Raw genomic sequence first — 21268 nt, forward strand, 5'->3', positions numbered from 1 at the left:
AGGTGGGTGTGGACATACCACCATTTGGTGTCCTTCGTGACGTTGACGTGCTTCCTCCGGAAGCTCCCACCTTCGGCCGCCATCTTCGGATTCTTTTTACTTTTGTGTTATTCTTGTTTTTCCTCTTATTTTCCAAGTCTTGTTCATTTTTAATCCCCTTCCTCCTGTCTCATCTTTCTGGAGGAGGAGGGTGAGTTCGCTACTGAATCCAGAAAGTCTTCAAGCTGCAAAACTACACCGACAGGTAAGAAACTATATGTTTTGCAGTGTGAATCCTTCTGGATTCACTATGCTGTGCATAGACTTTGTAGCGGTTTGTCCTTATTGTGGTGGCTGGGTGGAAGATGAGCACTGGTTACTTATTATGTGTTGTAAGACCTTCTGTCCCACTTGCACTTCTTTGTTCATTTGGATATCCACACAGTAGTGCTTAGTGAACGTGTGCACTAAAGACCATGTTGCGGCTTGGCAAATGTCTTGGATCGGTGTGTTAGATAGAAACACAATTGTAGCTCCTTTCTTCCTAGTTCAGTGAGCATGAGCTGCTCCTTGTAAATGTTGGCCAGCTAGTTTGTGGCATAGTTGAATGGTTTGTGCAATCCATCCTGCAATGGTAATTTTGGTAACTGGTCGTCCCAAAAAACTGCTTCCTTAGGAAACAAACAGTTGCTTTGTCTTTCTGCACTCCTTTGTCCTTTCTATATAGTGCATCACTGGCATCCAGCGTGTGCAGCACTCTCTTCGTGCTTGTGGTTGGTTTTTGGAAAAAACTAGGTATTTGGGTTATTTGGCTGGTGTGGAACCGAGACACCATCTTTGGCATGAAGTGTGGGTCTGTCTTCATTACAATCCTATCACTGTATCTGCAGGTAGGGCTCCTGCAGTGTTAGCGCCTGCAACTCACTTACTCTCCGTAGTGATGTGAGAGCTACTAAGATGGCTGTCTTTAGTGTGAACATGTGCAGAGTAACCTTGTGCATGGGCTTGAATGGTGGCTTCATCTATTGGGTAAGAACTACGTTGAGGTTCCGTGCTGGCATTCTGTTTGGAGGTGCGATCCTCTTCGCCCCTTCTAGAAAGCTCTTTACGACTTGGGAGGTGAAGACACCTTTCCCCGTTTCTCCTCTAGTGTAAGCCACAATCGCCGCTAAGTGTACCCTTAGGGATGTGTAGCTTAGCTTGCTTTGCAGTAGATGTGTTAAGTATTTTAGCATGGTTGACTCCCTTGTGAATTTCCTTTGCAATTTTTCCCTAGTGCACCATTCTGAGAATCTCTACCACTTTGCTACGTAGCATTTTGTTGTGGTAGGCCTGCTTGCCTCCCTGAGCACTGCCATTGTGCTCGCCGGTAGTTTGAGGTGTGCAAACTCTAGGTCTTCAGGGGCCAAGCTGCCAGGCTGAGGCTCTCTGGCTCTGGGTGTAGCACCCTTCCATTCTGCATTGTTAATAGGTCCCTTCTTTTTGGGAATTTGTGTGCTGGTGCCTGCGCTATCTCCACAATTCGCAAGAACCAGGACTGTCTGGCACACTGAGGCACTATTAGTATCAGCGACATGTTGCTGATCCTGCATTTGCTGAGTACCCTGTGTATCAGTGGGATCGGGGGAAAAGCGTATGCAAATGTTTTTGACCAACATATCCATAGCGCATTCCCTTGTGACCGATGGTCTGGTTGCCTGGATGCAAAGTTTTGGCATTTTGGTGTGTTGCAAATAGGTCTATTTGCGGTGTACCCCACTTCCGGAATACTCTCTGCAATCCGGTTTGTTGATCTCCCATTCGTGGGATGCGGATGTCTGCCTGCTGAATCTATCTGCCTCCACGCTGTCCTTCCCTGGGAGATGTATTGCTAGCAGGTCTATCCTTATTGTGATGGCCCATGCCCATATGTCCCGTGCTAGCCTTGATAGGTCTACTGATGGAGTTTCTCCCTGCTTGTTGATGTAGAACATGGTCGTGGTGTTCTCTGTTTGGATCAACACCCTGTTTCCGTACAGCTGCTTCTGAAATCGTTTCAGGGCCAAGAACACTGTTTTTAGTTCCAGGTATTTGATGTGCTTGACCGCATCCTGCTGCGACCATAGTCCTCTCACCTTGAGCTTGTGCATTTGCGCGCCCCACCCCAGCTGGGAGGCGGCCGTCGTGATGGTCACTGTTGTAGTTGGTTGTGTGAATGGTTTTCCCGGAGATATGTTTTGTTTTGTTGTTTTTTTCTGGCTCGGTTGACGATTTCTCCCAATGAATCGAGAAGCCCAGTCCTGTCAGTGTTAGTATGACCTGCTGGATGTGTAGTTTGCATTGATGGTACGAACTTGCCTTTACGAGCCAGTCGTCGAGATAGGGGTATACGTGTATCCCTCGCCTTCGTAGGTGTGCTGCGACAGCTGCCAGGCATTTTGTAAACACCCTTGGTGCGGATTTCAAGCCGAATGCCAGTACTGTGAACTGGTAGTGGATTTGACTGATCACAAACCTTAGTAGGTGCTTGTGGTTGATGGGGATGTGAAAGTATGCGTCCTTTAGATCTACAGTAGCCATGAAGTCTCCTTGCTGAATTTGTGGTATTACCTCCTGCAGGGAGGTCATCATGAATCTTTGAGTCCTTATGAATTTGTTCAGAAACCTTAGATCTAGGATAGGTCTTAGCGTTTCGTCCACCTTTGGCACCAGGAAGTAAGTTGAGTAAACCCCCTTGTTTCTTTGGTTCTGCGGTACCACCTCCATTGCATCCTTGATGAGCAATTCTTGCACTTCTAGCTGCAAGAGCGAGAGCTCCTTTGTAGAGTGTGCCTTTCTTCTCGGTTTTCTGTTTGGAGGTTGTCTTTCTAACTCTATACAGTATCCGTGTTGTATGATGTTTAGTATCCATTTGTCCGATGTGACCTTCCACCCATTCCTGGATGAAGTCTCTTATTCTTTCCCCTACCGGTGTTGAGTTTGAGGTACTGTTTGTCGTTGAACGTTTGGCTGTATTTTTTCTTTTAGTCTTTCCGCCCACCCCGAGGTGTTTCTAGGGTGGGGGCCTGATGCGTGGCGGAGTCACTTGGTGGAGGGCTGTTGTCCTCTCATTCGTGTTTGTCCTCGTCCGTTTCCGCGCCCTTGAAAGGACTATCCCCAGGGATGGTACTGCCAGATTTGCTGCTGTTGGCCTTGGTTGTTCCCTTGGTAGCCTTGCTGGAACGTTTGGTGCGATGTGGTCGGCACGTTGCCTCCACTTCTACCACCTGGCCTCCTTGTGGGTGTGCCTCTTCGCATTCCCCTGAACTGCAACGCTCCCATGAACCTTGCTGTCACGTTGTCCTTCTTGAGCTGCGTCAACTTGTCGTCCACTGGTGTGCCAAACAGTTGCTCTCCATTAAAGGCTGTATTTAAGATGTTGCTTTGTACCTCTGGCTTGAATCCCGAAATTCTAAGCCATGCTTGTCTTCTCTCAGTCACTTTTATCATTAGCCTGCTCGATGTTTCTGCAGCATCCAATGCCGATTTCAGGCATGTGTTTGCCATGTTCTTTCCTTCTTCTACCAGGTGAGCTGCCCTTTGTTGGTACTGGTCTGGTAGAGGCTTTAGGAGCTGCCCCACTTTATCCCAGTGTTGGTATGCGTGCCTGTTGATCAGGGCGTTGGATTTTGCAATGCGCCAATGTACTGCTGCATTTCTCTCCACCTTTCTCCCTGTGAGATCCATCCTCCTACTCTCCTTGTCTGGAGGTGGTCCGGCATTTGTGGGAACATTAGCCCTCTTCCTAGCCGTTGCTGCAATTATGGAGTCAGCTGGCACGGACCCTTGGATGTATGCAGGGTCCTTTGAAGAATGTTTGTACTTCTCCGTTCTAAGTGTCATAGCTTTGCATACTGCTGGCTCCTTAAAGGCCTCTCTTCCCAGGTCCAGCACACTAGGGAGCATGGGCAAGAATTGCCTCCTAGTATGTTGAGGCAGTAGAGTTTCCAGGAGGAAATATGCCTTTGGCTTCTCCTCCTCCATTTTCACTCCATAAGTCTGTGCAGCCTTCTGTACGACCATGTTGTAGATCCCTATGTCGTCTGGCGGCGGGGGCCTCAAAGGGTAAGTGTCTACGCCTTCTTCCGGCGATTCAGCATCGAGATCTTGCCATGCCACGTCTTGTGCCTCCGAGGACGTAGAGTCCCGGTAGGATTGCAGATCTTCGTCTCCTTCTCCCTCAAAATAGTAGTCGTCTTTTCCCAGTCCATCGACTGGTTTGGGCGTTTTCGGCGGTTCGGTGTCTTAGTCGTTCGTCTCTTTCGACTAAGAGTTTCGTCGGAATGGTGTATTGGCTCATCTTCTCGTCGAAGTCCTTTTTCCGCTGTAGGATGCTCGCCATTTCGGCCTCGAGCTCCTCTTCTTCCTCTCCATCTCAGCGGCATGTTCGTCATCGAGGGTTGGAGCGCTTCTGTTCAAGGCCGTCGATGACAATGTCGGCCCTTCCTTCCTCGGCGCTGAGGTGTCCTTCGAGGGCAACCTTCGACGTCTTTGAGGGTTTTCGCCGATTGGGAGTCCTTTTCAAAGGATCTGCTCAGTTGACTGTCCCTGGAGGCTGTTGCTTTTATCGAGTGTTTTGGCGGCAGAGCTCCTTTCGAGGACTTCGCTTCACCTCTACGAGTGTCGCTCAGGGCTTTTGCTTCACTCTTTCAAGTGTTGCTTGGATGTTGAGGAGTTGACGACTCCCTTACCTCCTTCGACGTCTTCTTATGAACCTCGACAACCGTGCAGTCCTCAAGTGATGTTGTCCTCTTCTCCACTGGAGAGGCCCAATTCTCGTTGAGTTGGAAGTGGCCCCTGCCCCTGCATGTTGTGGTTCGCCCTTCTCTGCCTCTCCCTTACTCCAAGGGTCTTGGGTGTAAATGCCGAGCAGGCGTTGCAGTCTTCGCTTCTGTGGTCGAGCAGCAGGCATAGGTTGCAGACTGGATGCTGATCCTTCTGGGCGTACTTGTGTTGGCAATTGGTGCACAACTTGAACGGTGTTTTGTCCATCCCCGCGCTCAGGGAGCCCCCTGCGAGCGCATTCTTCGTCGAACGTCGAGGTTTTGGTCGTTAAAACTTCTCATTCGTCGCTCCGGGTACCTGATCTGTAGTCCGGTGTAGCTGAAAACTTGATTCTTCATCGATTTTCTTCGATTTTGCTTGATTCCTCTTCCAAAACTCTGGAACTCTTCAGCAACGATCCAGACCCAACGGCGGAAAAAAGAATCTGAAGATGGCGGCCAAAGGTGGGAGCTTCCAGAGGAAGCACATAGACGTCACGAAGGACACCAAATGGTGGTACGTCGACGCCCACCTGGGCCACGAAAGAAAAAAAAACCCCAAAAAACTACAATTACAGACCCAACCACTACATGGCAGAATAATGCACAGCATAGTGAATCCAGAAAGACTCGCGCTGCAAAAATAGGTATACCCCCATAAATGTGTATACAACGTTAAAAGTAATTCCTCAATTAAAGATCTAAACAGCAGTTATGTGATTAATAGTGCAGAGTAGAGAACTTTATTTGAATCATGATTCCGATTTGTGGCTGACAAAGAGGGCAGGTCTTTTTTAATTTGATTTCCGGGATTAGTAGCTGCCAAGTGGTCCCATGTCAGATATGGGACTGCTTTCCTTTACTTTCAGCAAGCTACCTTTGCATGCTGGGATCTTTTGTAACTATATGTTCAATGCTAAAAAGGAACACTGGTAGGCCCAGAAGGCAATTATGCAGATTTGGAAACTAAAAACTAAAAGTGTGCCCATTTCAATTGTGAGAAAAAAAAAATCTTCCAGGTTCTTCTCTGCCTATATGAGGACATTAAAAGTAGTTTTCCTATTATCTGAAAATCAATGTCAAGCACAGAGAAAAGTCTGTTCTAGAATTTGAAAACAAGTACAAACCAAATAATTTACACTTCGTCAATAGGGTTGCTAGATTGCTCCATACTGGCAAGGTACCATGATTGCTGCACTGGCATTGCATTTAATGAATTAGTTAATTCTGCTGTTGCCCGTTTCTATCAGCTGAACCAATTGGAAAAAAACTCCCTCGTCCATGAACCGTGAAAGTGGCAACCCTCGTTTGTTCAAGGCCATGACACTGAAGGCATCTGTGAAACCACCAAAAGATTATGGTATTAATCTCTGGCACATTCATTAATCTACTATCAAACAACTCACTAATACACATAGGCAGAAATAGATTGCTGCTTCTTTCTGCAGCTTATGTAGATTTTCTATTCGAGCGGCAGCTGTCTTAATGCAACAGATGCGACCTGAAGCGACCACCCGCGTTGAGACATCTCGCCAGTAGGTGTACCAAAATCACGCTAGTGGACGTATATTTTCGCTCGCTAACTTAACGTACATGAGCAGCATGCGAGAAAGAACTCCGCCAAGCAGCGCTTGGAGGGGTTTGCCAGAACTTCGTGTTCCAAACGGAATAAGGAGTGGGTAAAACTCTGCAAAACCAACCGCAGGTGTGGAATTATTTGCCCACCCTACTATTAATGGCAGCGCAATCACCTGTTTTATGATTAATTTTACACACATTTAAAGTAACTCCTAACTTGTGGAACTGCAAAGCTTACTGGTTTCATTCTGTTCAGCCTTTATCTTCTTTCGTCCTTCGTGTATTGCCTTCCGTTGCTTCTTAGCTTCCCTTTCTTTTTCATCATCGCTGTAATCTAAAACCTAAAGAAGTGCACATGTTAACCTTCATTAGATAAACTTCCTTTGATAATCTCAACTTCTAAAGGTATTTCATAAGAAGAGTCCCTCTCAAACACTCAACAGCATTTAAAACATTTTATTAAGTATCATTGGGACTGATCAAGTAATGATTATAAAACGATTAAGTAATGCCCAGACTTTATCCAACAAGTTTTCTAATACGGGTATAGACAAAACAGGTTTTATTTATTCAAAGTCTACAAGCAGTCCTGGGTTAATCCATTTGGGCTAGGAACTAACCTTTCCAGAATATGAGAGCATTTATGTTCTGAAAAGATTTACGTAATTTTAGAAGTTCATAATTAAATTCATGGTGGTTTGAAAGGCTCAAGTTACCACAACTTGTAATCAGACTATGCAGTTATATTTTTATTTTGTGATTTGGACACTGCCCACCCTAATTGCTTCTAGACATTTAGAAGAACGTCCTTGAGAGGGTTGAGAGACTAGGTATGTTTTTTTCTGGCTGAAAAGAGGATTCAATTAATTTCGAATAACTGGAGGTGCCTAAGTGACAGAGCTATTGCTAAGGAAAAGGGTATCTTGCATTAGGGTAGCTGGCACAAAATGTCTCCAAAAACACTGCATCTGTGCCATTCACCATTTCTAGGAGTCGCTTAACACAGACAGGAGCACTGTCACTTGTGAGAACTTGTGTTACCTTACAGTGGGCTTGGAAGCAGCCCAATGCTTACCAATTTTTGATTTCATGGTCACTCATTTGCTTGTTTCTTATGCATCACCTTCCATAGGGTTTCCTTATTCTTCTTGCGTTTGTCTGTCCCTTGGAGCATGGATGCAATTACTGTGTTCAGCCACTGCTCACATTTTCAGGCACTAGGTGTGTTTGTGCTAAAGCTCTCTACAAATGTGTTTTTTCCAGCTGTGTTCCTTGTATAATTCTCCCCTCACTGTATTCCTCCCCATTCCTCTACCGCCCACCCACCGTTGTCCGTGTACATGCCCAAGTCCCTCCAGCCTACCCTCTTTTGTCCACGTGCCTTTCCTGCCGGTCTTGTCCACTGTGCCACCCTCAGTTGTCTGTGTGCTTGCCCCAGTCTCACCCACCCATCCGCCATTGTTAAGGTACTTGCCCTATCCGCAGCTGCCCACCTTCTGTTGTCCATGTACTCCCCCTAGACCAATCCACCAACCTTCCATTTGCCGAGTGCTCCCCTTTTCCATCCTGCCTGTACCGCACCCCCACCTATGTCCTTTACTCTTGCCCTCTCTCTATCCATCCATGTTGCATTGTCCCACAGCCCACTTACCCAATTTGTTTAACAGGACGAACTGGTGAAAAATGTCACACACATTGAGTGTGGGTCAGAAGTAGCTGTCTTCCTCCCACAGGAGGAAAACTTTACAAAAAGGGAAAGCGCTTGTGAGAAACAATCCCTTCAAGGTTTAAGAAAAATAAGTGAAGGTGGAGATATTTGAAATGTGAAGAAGGAAAGTAAAGGTAAAGCAGTTGCTAGAGATACAGTAGCACATTTCTTTCTTTTTAAAGAAAAATGCAGCAAGAGCTGACTTGTCTGGATGTCTATGAAAATGTCACTAGATTTCAGAACCTGGAGGTGCCTACCTCCTCTGTTACAGACTGTTACAACTAAATTCATGACACAAGTGTTACAGGGCAATACAATGATGCAGTAAAGAAGATGTATTGGGTAAAATTGGAACCTAAAGACTATGAAAAGCTAGTGAGCAGCTGGTTTGGGGGCCCCCCACCATCATAGAACCTCTATGGGGTTGTGTTGTGGTCCCATAGCAGAGGAATGGACTCAACGGAGAGGGGAATATGAAATCAGACTACAGTGTGGTAGGAAATCATGGAATCACATTTGGGAATGGACCATTACGTGCAAGGGGTGGTTTGAGTGACCACCAAGGAACATGATGGTGGGTAGGTTAAGAAGCTACAATGTGTTGAAATGGGAGTTTGGTAGCGAGGAAGAAAATTGTGAAATTACGGATCATGACAGCCTACGGGGTGAAGACACGGCAAACTACAATGGGAACAAAGTAAAGATAGAGGACTGCTCTAGACTGGGTGAGGAAGGAAATGTTACGTTCTTATATTTCTAAATTATAGAAATCCTCATTGGTCAAACATTTTAGCAATCCTTTTACTCTAGCAGAAAGAATATGACACTCATTAGGTGCGAGAAGAGTGTTAAAGTTTAATTTGGAAAAAAACCAAAGACCTATGCAAATTAGCACATTTATTTGTCAATTATGGACCTCTTTGTACAGGGATGGAATCTACTAAATACATCATTGCTAGATTGATATTGTTATGCTTCTGACAATCAGTGAGTTGAGCAAAAAATGCCAATTACATCTAATTCCAATTCTTCATCATAGGAATCCTCAATGAAATCATGAGCAACCAGTCCGCCTGCTAAATAACAGTACTTTCCTTTAATATCTTAAATATCATAAACTGGCATTTAAAATGCTGAGTGTGATAGGAAAACTGCACGTACAGTGCATGCGTGGAGAGGTGAGCTGCTGAAGCCTTGAAGTATCAGTGTCCTCTTTTTGACATGTTGCATTTTAACCTAGCAGGCATTCATTTTCCTAATTTTTTTCTACTGGATTTAAGGGTTGCAAATGTTTAACCTGGCAAACTAAAAGTTTGCAGCTAGGTGTTGCAATCGGGGGTTCTTCTTTTCTCTAATTTGGCTATTCCAATGAAAAAAAACTAAGCTAACAGCTTTCCTGCTTCACTCTATGAAAAGGATATAAATGACTCACTTTAAAACGTCTGCCTTCAATTTTAAAGTTTTCTGCCATACTATTGAAAATGTCCCTGCACTTTGGGGATCGCCGAAAACTGGCAGGAAAACTGTACTTTTATTACTTCAGTGAGGATTCCCAAGATGCAGAATAGGGACTTACTGATGCACTTGGGGACAGAGGTGCAAAGTTAGCAGAAGCATGAGGAAGGCAGATGAATAAGGCAGTTGCATGGTAGGCGAACAACTACGAAATACTGGTTGGGTGTGTGCCTAACAAAGAGATCGGGTGGAGAAGGTGGCCATCTGCCAACCGAATAAGTGAGGATAGATGAGGTGAGAGGAGACTAATGTTGAACTGGATAGGAAAGGAAGGGGCACGTGGATTTTATGGGTTGTTAGGGCTTTTCAGTCCTTGGGCAGTGAGATATTGAAAGGCAATATGCTGGGGATTATGCTATTTGAATACTGCGTTTGAAACATCAGGATACCAAAGTATCATATCCAGAATATCGACTACCAAATATTGTGACGGCACAGGTAAGTTAAGTATCCTACAGTTAACTCCACACTAAAGTACCTTGAGGTCAATCTTCAGGATACACAGGTGTGGAGTTAAGAATAGTAAATCTATACTTACCTTCATAAAAGTTTGGCAGTTACTATTTAGGCCACAATATTTCAGAATCACGACATTTTTAACCTCGCTATTCTGACTTGCAGCCATTCATAGGGGTCTACGATTGGAGTGTCACTTTCTATCAGTAAATGATTTAACACTCCAACTAAGCAGTGACAAGACTCCCTACGCATACTTCCCTCTGTAGGGGAAGCACAGTTGAGCAATAAATGTTTATTATGGGAGGTGGTGGTCTGTAGATTTGGAAATGAATACAGTATGACAAGGGATAAAATACAACAGAAGCAACGTCCAGTTAAAGCAATAGCTTTAGCCATTATTTACATTAGTTAAACTAGAAGGTCTTCTTGGGTCATCAAGAAATCGATAGCTTGATTCTAGCACTTAGAAAAGGACAGTGAAAGTGCCTAAAATATCTGCAGGGAAACGAAACAGCTGCATTATTTACATTGACTTCCACACCGATGTGCCTCAGTTTGGTTCTTTGTTCTCCAAGGAGTATCCGTTTAATTATGGAGAGGGGAATAAGTTTAACTCCAGTTATTGAATGGATCGTACGTAAATAGAATTCTTTAATACATGAAAACGTTTTCGGTTTCTGAAGAGGAATGGACCATATATTGTTTTTTTAATTCTTCCAATTAACTGCATGGGACCAAGAATAAACATCAAACTGTGCGTCACCAAGAGTAACTTGAGCTTCTATGAATCAATGGTAAGTTGACAGTATGTGGAGATGAGCAAACATCCCTGTTATGATGTGTTTGCAGCTCAGAAATGTTTACATGGGGGACTACCCTGATGTGACGGTTCTGACAAAAGCCTGCAAAGAACGTATTTTGTTAGGACTATTAAAGTATCAATTGTTACTTTCTTTGGATGATTAACATTTAAATTTTTTTTGGCTAATGGGAGACACAGAACCGGAAATACCTGCACGCAAACAATCTGCTCTGCCCAAATGAAAACATTCAAAGTATGTTAGAATAATTTAAAAAACGAAATTATAAACATAAACATTACTTACATCAGGAGGTGGCTCATCATCATTTGTCCATGACGCATCAGACCCTTTCTGCCTACGGGGTACCAAAAAAAGGCAACTTATTGACAGTAAACAAGTTGTAAATTACAAACTATACCTTATAAATGAAAAGCTTTACTATAGCAGAACAGAGATACTGATTTCCACACAGTGGAAAGATGGTAATTCTACAAAAGCTTTTTATCCCATTTCAGGTTCTCTGCAAAGGTGATTCGACCTTTGCAAACTTGCTTTACCAACTTTCAGTCCACCATCTTCGATTAGAAGGAAATAATTCACCCTTGGGATTGTCAACTAATTCTTATTGTTCACTGACAGAAAGACTAACACTTAAAAATAACAAAACATTGAATTACTGGGCTCAATTCTTGTGCTTTCAAGCATCTTTGAGAAAACATCCTGCATAAGGGGAACTGGGTCTTGTGTGTTTTTCGTTTATGCAAAAAAGTTAAAGGAAGTGTTCACAGTTTGCAAGCTAACTGGGGGACAGGAGGGTGTATCATGTGACCTGCTCACCTTGATTTGTCCAGCTGTTCCAGGCAAATGCATTAACCACATTTACTGATGAGTGCTAGGACTACTAGCCATGATGGTTCTGGAATGGCCTATTGTTTTCATGCCATGGCTCAAAGCTCTGGATAATGCACCAGAATGTTTCAATTCCAAAGATTATTGCTTATATTTTTAACCAAAAGTCTAGTTATTGCTTAGGTCATAAGGCTCAGTGATTTATATTAATATAACACAAGTATAAATTGCACAACCACAGATTTCAGGTGTCATCAGTAATGAAATATGTGAGGTTATAAGCAGTGAATAACAGCGGTGCAAGTTATACTTAGGTCAGTTACAAATAAGTGGTGAATTTCCCTGGATTTATGTTTTTTAAACGCTATTGCTTTTTCAATGCAATTCTGAGGCTTTTTCTTTTTTTTTTTTTTTTTACATAAGTTGAAATCTTACTACCTTCCTCGGGTATAACTCCACTTTTAATCTTTGATTTTTTCAGTGAATTTCTATGTTTTTTTCAAAGAAAGTAATATTTTATTACAATACGTTTGCAGGGAACCCCTCGCCATGCATGATGGAAGGCGGGTGGAGGAGGAGGTTTTTTGCATCCAGGCTCCCACGGGACAGCAAAGGCACAAAAATAAAATATTGTTTGGTCACTGGGGGACCCTCCCACAAGGGCTAGGGGGCCACTGTATCATTAACATGCCCCCATCTATATCTTTTTGAAGAAATGTTTAGGACTCAGACATTTTTCTGCATGTTGCGGCCGCCAATCACATTGCACAGTCCTGTGGGTATGACTAATCAGATTTTGTGTTTTGTTATTTTTTGTCCTGCAGAAGTCACTCAGGAAAAAGTATTTATAAATTCTGAACCTTAATTTCTCTAGAACAGCTGAATAGAATTACAGCAAATTACAAAAAAAAAACGCTTTCTGAATATTTGGATTAAGGATGTTCAGCTGATTTTCCTGTATTGTGGTCTAATTTTTCCCATGGAAAACACATGGGGGAAAAAAAGTGTTTTGGGACCGCCCCCCCCCCCCCCCTCCCTATTCTCTGCCCCCGCCTGGCGGATCAACTAAAACTTTCCAGGAAGGAGCTGGGAACGTTTTGTGAAGATGTGTTAAACGGTGCCAAAGTTGTTAGCAAAACAAAAAATTTTCTTCCTATGGAAATTCTAACTCACGTATAATGTGTGTATCTATATATATATTCACTGAAAAAACCATAGGTTTCATACATGTTATAGTTAGCTGTACATTTCACTCGTAAAAAACCAATGAAATTCCCCCGTTATAGTTAGTGCAGGCAACTATAACTCACGCGACCGCAATCCTCTGCTGATGCTAATACTGTATTTAGACACTTATTGCCCCTGTCTTCTTCCATTAAATTTTAGCTATACATATATTACAAATATTTTTTTTTCATAAAGACACATATGTCATCAGCAGAAGATTGCGGTCGCGTGAGTTATAGTTGCCTGCACTAACTAGAACGGGGGAATTTCATTGGTTTTTTACGAGTGAAATGTACAGCTAACTATAACATGTATGAAACCTATGGTTTTTTCAGTGAATTTGCAAGGTTTTTTAAATGCTAATTCCTAACTATAACGTGTGTGAAACCTATGGTTTTTTCAGTGAATTTGTACGGTTTTTTAAATGCTAAGTTACGTTACGCCATTCGTGGCGTGCGCGCCCAGTTAACGCAGTTCGTTCCGTGCGCGCACGGTGCGCTTCGCGCACCGCGCGCCCACTTTACGCAGTTAGTGCCGTGCACGCACGGTGGTCACGCGGTGCGCTGCGCGCATCGCGTGCCCACGTTATGCGCGATGGGCCATGTACGCACGATGCGCTTCGCGCACCGTGCGCACATGGGGGACATATTATGCGCATCTTTGTGAAATGTATTTTTTGTTAATTTCATAGTTGTGATAGGCCATGGACAAATGGTGCCCTGCGGGCACCATTTGCACACGGGGTGGGGAGAATGTGGATAATTTTTTTTTTTTACAAATTTTTACCGTACGCGTACGGTAAGCGTAATCGGTGAATTTCCGAGAAAAAAAAAAAATTGTATTTTTGGGCTTGGGGGATGTTTGGGGACCCCTATATCAATCCTGGGTGGTTAGGATCTCAAGAAACTGCCTCTTTACACATTTTTGGGCTTCGTTTTTGCTGCCCAACTCAGAGAGCGAGAGAGAAAATGGCGGCCGCCGCTTCCTGGTTTCGACCGATTCGAATGTTTACTAAGATCAAACAGCCAATCAGAATCGCGCTCGCGCACGCCACCGTACGCGTACGGTAAGCGCACCGTAAGCTGGCTCAGATATATATATTGGTTTAAAGGCTATTTTCTCAGAATCTACTGAACAGATTTACACCAAACCTACAAAAGGCACTTCCTTGACCTGAGGACTACCTCTCTGCCAAATTTCAAGTAATTCTGTTCAGCCGTTCGGGCTGTAGCTGTGTCTAAAGGTCCTATGGAAAAATGCATGGGAAAAACGCGTTTTGGGACCCCCCTTTTATCTCAGCCCCTGCTTGACGAATCCCCCCGAGACTTTCAGGGTAGGAGCGGAGCGTAGCGCCCCACCTATTTTGAAAAATTTGCGAGGATTCGTCGACCGGCGCCAAAGTTATTCAAAATAGAATGTTGCGGATTTCCTATGGAAACGTGGTCCTAACTATAACTACCTACTGGCGACCGCCAGTAGGTAATACATATATATATATATATATATACACATACACACATATATACACACACACACACACATTTTGTTACATTAACTTGGCAAGACAGGGCCAACCCTTAAATGAAAAAATACAAGGGAAGCACAATGCTAGCATTTCTACTAGGGAAAAAAGGGTTGCCTTTTTTTTTTTTAACAAAGTACTAATTTTCACTAATGTAAAACTCATTTGAAAGGAGTACGTTACTCACCCGGTAAGGATCGGTTTGTTGCATGTAGTGCTGTAGATTGACAAGCTCTGCATACTCCTGCCATCTAGTGCTGGCCCGGTGGTTTAGAATTTCTTTTTCTTCAAAAAAGTTTTTAAGTCACGAGGTCCTGTGACTCCTCCTCTGGTAAGTGATGCGCACGGTCATCGGCTCCATCTTCAGATTGGATGCATTTGTTTAAGCTCATCATCAAAGCATTCTTTTGATGCCTTCTTGGCTCAGTGAAGCAAACTTCGTCACTGAAGATTCAGCAGCTGAATACTGTGAAAGTGTCAACTCCAATGAATCATTAAACACTAATAGCTTTCCACTCGCATTGAAGAATGGTCCAGGGGGGGTGATGGTGGTGAGCCCATCCCGAAGGTGCCCTCAGTGTAATGCCAAATAACCGCACAACGATCACCATCAAGTGTGCAATTTTTGTCGATCCCATGCACACAGAGAACAAGACAGTGAGGCATGTCAACAATTTGGGCCGAAGATGAAGACCGCACCAAGGGTCGTGAGTACACATGCCCCTCAAGCCCCTAAACATAACCTCCAGCTGGAGGACTTTCCAAAAGCAGCACCCTTGAGTAGTCCGGCCTAGCAGCCCAGGTCAACACCCAGGTCGTGGTGCTACATAACCAAGTGGTTCTAGATGACTGCATGACAGGGCTTTGGAGTCGGGAACTAGACATATAAAAATGTGACAAAGAAACTTTCTGAATGAAACAAGTTCTGAGGCAGAGAAAAGGTAAAGCGCCTGGTGATAAAGACGTACTACTGGAATAAAAAAGTAGACCCATCTTCTTTCAGGAAGTAGACTTTTTCATATTCAAACCTGGAAAAGATCCCCTGCTTTGTGAACATGTTTATGTGAAGAAACTCACCACACCGATTGTCTTGTAGCCTGACATTTAAACATGTGCAGCTAATCAAATATTTTATTTGTGAGCATAATGCTACAGCATTACTAGCATAATTACTGATCTACAGCACATTTAATCTTTAGATTGTGTATATAATATAAGTCCAAATTCACAAATAAAATGTGGAAACAAATATATACACAACATGCCTGACAAGACATGAACAAGGGATGTTCTTTACCATGAAAAGCAACAATTTGAATTGAAGATAACAAGAGCTACATAAAAGATTTATAATATGTTTACGCAATATTCTTACTCTGGTTTAAACTTTACTGCAAGTAAACATACAGGATTGTATGGCTAGTTAAATATATTGAAAAAGTAAAGTAAAACATTAAAAGAGATAAGAAAAGACTCTACGAAAGTCCAACATATTTACAACGAAAACCTTTAGTAGTCACACAATACAGAGCACAATAAAAAAGGTATTAAGTCAATACAATTATTTTTTTTAAAGAAAATAACAAACCTAACCGAGGGAAAATCTGCTCTTTTGAACTTAGTGAGCATGTGAGGGATAATAATAGTAACAGGAATTTGTGGTTTCTTAATATGAAACAAGTTGTGAATAAGGTATTGGTCGATACAAATTTAGTCACATAAATCTAAGCAGCGGTCAAATTTATCAAGAGCTGCTGGGGCCTTGAAAAACAGTATTAATGAGTCCAAGATAATGATCAAGATATAGATTACAGTTCTGCTGAACATAGCAAGTGCTCTTTTATTGAAAATATTGTGTTTAGAAACTGACTGATGTTTCCACGTGTCAGTTGTCCATTGTTTTAAGTCTTGCCTGCATATAGCTGAAGTTTTATGTTGGAGACATCATGTTACCAATACATATAGCAATAAAGTACAGAACAGTGAGCTTTTAATCTGTCCCCTTCAGCAACTGGCTGTTGGGAAATGTTGAGGTTATACAAGAACCTCAGGGAACTGAAAGCAAAGGCTGGGTTTATAGTATGTCACTTATCAGAAAAAAAATGAATCCCATTTTCCTTGGAACAGGTAGATGCTACCAAATGCACAAATGTATTTTACCCATTCTTATGCTGAAATGAGATTAAAATGCGGAATTTAACAACTAAGTTATTTCTTTAATCAACCGTAATTTTAAATATATTTTAGTATATTATTTTTCACAAGACAATATAGGAGGCAAGGCTGCTAAATAGCTGCTACATAGATTTCAGTGAACCACTGATAATGTGATTTCGTAGTAAGTTCAGAGAACATTCATTATCCCTGTCCTTAGCTTACAGTCGAGTACGCTAGCTAGCAAAGTTGGGAGTTCAGTATAGATTTCCATATGTCAGATGCTCACAGAGCCAGGAGTCCAGGTTTGAACTTTAACAATCAGCATGAGAGCTAAGAAAGCTGCCGGAAGTCCATTAGATGTGTTACTAAAAAAAAGCTCTTGCTGAGACACACGCTGGTCACAGAGTGCAAATACGATTCCAAGAAATACTGACTGAAAACCAAAGATTTCCGGGAAATTAAAGGGTGATTTATTAACAGGGCATAAGAGTAGATGAAGATCTTTAACACAAATACATACAGTTACAGAATCTGACAAACCAATCTAAAAAAGTAATTGTACTTCTTATAAAGCAAACTTTATTTTATTCGTTAAAACCAATAAGGTAATACATAAAACGGCATTATTTAGCTGAAATAATAGGCCTAGCTGTCCCATTAAACAAATCTCGTCAACTGTCTGATTGCACAAACAAAGACTTAAAGGGAAATGTACACCATCTACCAACTACTGTGCTGCTCTCTAAAAACTAAGGCTTTCAGGAAGAGATAGCAGACCTTTGCCAGCGTGATCATGCAAAATGTCTGCTTCCTGAGAAATTAATTCAATTGAAGGTGATTGAGGATTAGATGAATATGGAACAAACCCCCTTGTTACACTAGGAAATGGGAACAGGCGTGAAAGTTCCTTTCAGTAGCATGGAAAGAATCATGGACTGGAGGCGATGAAGGTGCTGTGCACGTTTTACACGGTGAGTCGGAGGATCTGACCATTCTGCATTACGATTAGGACTCATTTACCCAATAGTGGAGCCTTCTTCTCATGGAGAAAGATGAGATCCTGCCCCCTACTAGTTCCTCCTTAAGCAGAAGTGGTGAGGCAGTAACTAGTGAATGGAAGGAGTTGCAATTCTGTGATTTGGTGGGCTGCCCTGTTTCGAGCATGAATGATCCTGTATTGTGGTTCCAGATAATAAGATGGAACAACTACTTTTGAGATTTTTAAGGCTGGTAGTGATATCGCAGAGTTTCCTCAGTAAAATGATTGGTTCCTGCAACTAACTCAAGAAAAGGGCCGGTGTTTTCATAGTGCTATGCCAATGTCTACAAGGGAACAGTAAAGGGCCTCACCATAAGGTGCCTTTTTCTTGCTTGGCCTTCAGGCTCAAGGGCGTACATCTCAACTATCCCTGCCTACTGAAGACTAGCGGTCTCCACCAGAGGTCTCAATCGATGTCTACAGCAGATTCAATGACCACCAGCAAATCTTAAAGGAGTTCTGAGGTGTTACGCAAAACTTCTGGAAATAGCTCCAAAGAAGGTGCGCTATCAGACTGCATTGGACCTCCATACCTTCCAAGAAATCCTACTTCACATAGATGAGGCAGGCTGGTGAATCATCTATTGCTTTTTATTTCTTATTTAGCTGTGAGGTCAATGTTTTTACTATGGCTGGAATTTACATAATCTTTAACCCCTACAGAAAGATAAGGGGAATAACAAGGTTTGCTTTAACTGCCTACTTGCGGATGTCAGAAATCAAACAAAAAAATGAGTAGACACCACAGCTTATGATGCCCTTACGATGCCCTTTTAGCAAAAAATGAAAAACTGGTGATGTCTTTCGGGGTAAGTCCAGTGGCACAGGTATCAGTGGTCTCAAAGACAGATCAGTGTATTAAACTCATTCACAAGGAGCCCTGACTGCAGTGTCATCTGGGACTGCTCCCTACTCTTCCGCCTTCCATACGGTCACTCTGTAGTGTCCACTTTTGTCAAATTCTGTGGATAATCAGGAAGAAGTGGAGAGATATTGAAACAGCTAAAATGGAGATGTAGGCTGCTGTGGAAAAATAATGGTACATACTGGCGTATGGCATCTGGCTGCAGCAGTGCAGCAGCCAGTGAAGGGTGATTTGTATGCCAGGTATTATAATAGAAAAAGACACACAATATGCCAGGTATTATAAAAGGGCATCATTTGTTATAGGTTTCTAATCAGATCTATGGAAACTTGCAATATTGGCTGATAAAGGAATCTGTCATCATCCAAGTAAAGATCATAGTAGCAGTAACAATAAGGAGGACTAACAGCAGATATCATACACATCCTAATAATACAGCTGATTAGGGTCTATCGTGTGTTTATCATCTGGGTCATCTTGGACATTTGGTTTGGGGTCAGCTCTTAACTTGCAGGTGTTTCTACATCTGTGTCAAGTATCTTGGGTTGGACGTGTGGCATTAACGTTGCTAGGTCAAGTGTGCTCTAGAAACAACATGCAGTGGTGTCTTTCTTTAATATCAATATGATGCAGATCTTCTATGACTACTGTCGTGGCACCATTGGCAATGGAAATTGGCAGCCCTAACAGTTGTGGTCATTGCTGTCAAGGCTGAAGAAGCAGAAATGAAGACAAGAGCTGCAATTTACTTGGTCAATGACAAGGCAAACATCAGAGGCACAGACACAGCTGGCGTCAACACAATGACGTCTTGATCTGTGGTGGTATCAGAGATGGTTTCTCCATCAGCATCAAACAAAGAAGACAGTTGAGCATCCTGAGATGGAGTCATCAATGTCAGCCTTAAAGCCACAGAGATCAGCACTGCTCCAGACACCGACAGTGTTGTCTTTGACTAGAATCTTTTCATTTCTGGTCATCTCAGGAAAAGGCTGTAATGTCCATCTTATTTGTTTTCTCTCTACCTTTTTATGACTCGACATGCACACTTCTTTAGAAGTAATAGCTATATTGTCAGAAGAGAGTGAGTTCTTGGTTCTGCATATGCTCTTTTTCACTTCCTCTTAGAATGAGATCAAAGAGAACTTTGCACCAATTTATCTCCAGAGAAAAGAGATCCTGTGCCTTGGCTTTTTGAAGTACCAGGAGAAAGTCACATTCCCAGTCCTTCTGATATTTTGATGAGAATTTTCTGTACGTTCTACAGTCTTTGGCCTTATGTTTGAGGTCTAGACAATAAATGTGCTCATGGAGTGGATCTGTGTTTGTTTTATTTCAAATTCCTCCACGTGGTCTGAATAGGGAAGTCTTGGGAGAGTCAGTCATTGCAAAGATTGAAAGTTTTCTTCACTTGTCCAACTAGTAGAGACTACGCACTCACAGATAAGGGCTACCAAACTGGGTTGCCAATATTTATATCCAAAGAAAGATGTACCTTGAAAAATTGAGCAAAGTTTACAGGAACTCACTTCACAAATTGTGCAGAGACAATTAAGATTTATTGATATCAGGGGAAAGTAGGATTGAGTGCCCTGTCAATGTACTACTTGGGGTTTTGGTCTTTTCCAAAAAGCCTTTCAGGAATATTAAGGTCCCCTACTACTATTTTAGTGTTACTGTGGGACTCCCCACTTAACAAAGGAAATGATACTTACATGTGAATCTAGGAAAGATGCAACGGTGGAGAACTTTGCAAACTGTTAACGATTTGATTACTGGCGTAATTCAACAAGTATCTGTCGAACATGTTCCGTTGTCCCCAATTTACTGATGAATAATCTACATTTATGTTCCAGTAGAGGATGAGATTCTAAAGATGTTAATTCCGATCCAAGCTTGTGGGGAAGGGACATATCCATAACAAAAGAAAGTCTGCTAATCCTAATCCTAAATAGTTTGTGTACATCAAGATCCTGGAACTACAGCTGATAAAATTACAGGCATAAACTTAGCTACATAGGCACACTGTATTTCAAGCAGCTTTGTTCTTAAACATATTGGACATAGTGACAGAAGCAGCAATGACAAGTGTGGGAGTTGAAAAAACATGTGTCAATGACTCCAACCACTCCATGGAATGCCTAATAAGATAGTCTAGCTCTAATGGTGGCCAGCTCTAATGGTGGCCAGAACAAAAATCTGAATGACACTAAAATCAGTGGTGTAGAATGTTATTAAATATTTACTGGTCCTAGAAAGAAGACACTTCCGAAATGTACTTGTCCTGCAAAAATAAATCCAATTGTTCATTTTAGTGCCATGATATAAGGGGGCAAATTGTGGCACTGTTTTTATGAAAGAGGTTGAATAATGTCCTGTCTGATTAAGTAAGGCCTCTTAGCACAGTGTTGTTTTCCAGCTAGGCTCTGATTTGATACCTTTTGAAAATATATACAGGGGTTGGAAGGCAGTGAGAAGCGGTTGAAATACCTTGTGAATCTGTGCACATTCACAAACTAACATGCTTAAGGGTATTCACCAAATCATTTTCAATCTTTTCCCACTTTGGAAAAGGTTGGAAACTGAGGAAAACCAAAATGACGGCCGCTTGATACAGCCGTTTGGCGGCTCCCCAACTAGGTGGCAAGAATACTCCCGACAGCATCTAAGGCGTAAGGCATGTCTAATGTAAATGCAATCGCAAAGATTAAGGGTGAACCCGGCTGGAGCTTACCATGGTTGAGGTCATTGTACAGTAGGCGGAGCTCGTGCTCATCTCCTGCAGA

The 21268-nt window shown here is 42.5% G+C and overlaps 1 protein-coding gene across 2 annotated transcripts in view; it reads right to left on the reverse strand.

The window, feature by feature from the left end:
* NAF1 (nuclear assembly factor 1 ribonucleoprotein) overlaps nucleotides 1-21268 on the reverse strand; it is a 127181-nt gene that overhangs the window by 42247 nt on the left and 63666 nt on the right. For both annotated transcript variants that reach the window (XM_085641773.1, XM_085641772.1), the window contains exons 7-8: nucleotides 11127-11178; nucleotides 6577-6679 (exon numbers count right to left, since the gene is read on the reverse strand). In XM_085641773.1, the coding sequence (XP_085497899.1) occupies nucleotides 6577-6679; nucleotides 11127-11178 (155 nt within the window). The remainder of the gene's footprint in view (nucleotides 1-6576; nucleotides 6680-11126; nucleotides 11179-21268) is intronic.

Source organism: Triturus cristatus, chromosome 2_2 (assembly GCF_964204655.1).
Source record: "Triturus cristatus chromosome 2_2, aTriCri1.1, whole genome shotgun sequence".
Lineage (NCBI taxonomy): Eukaryota > Metazoa > Chordata > Amphibia > Caudata > Salamandridae > Triturus > Triturus cristatus.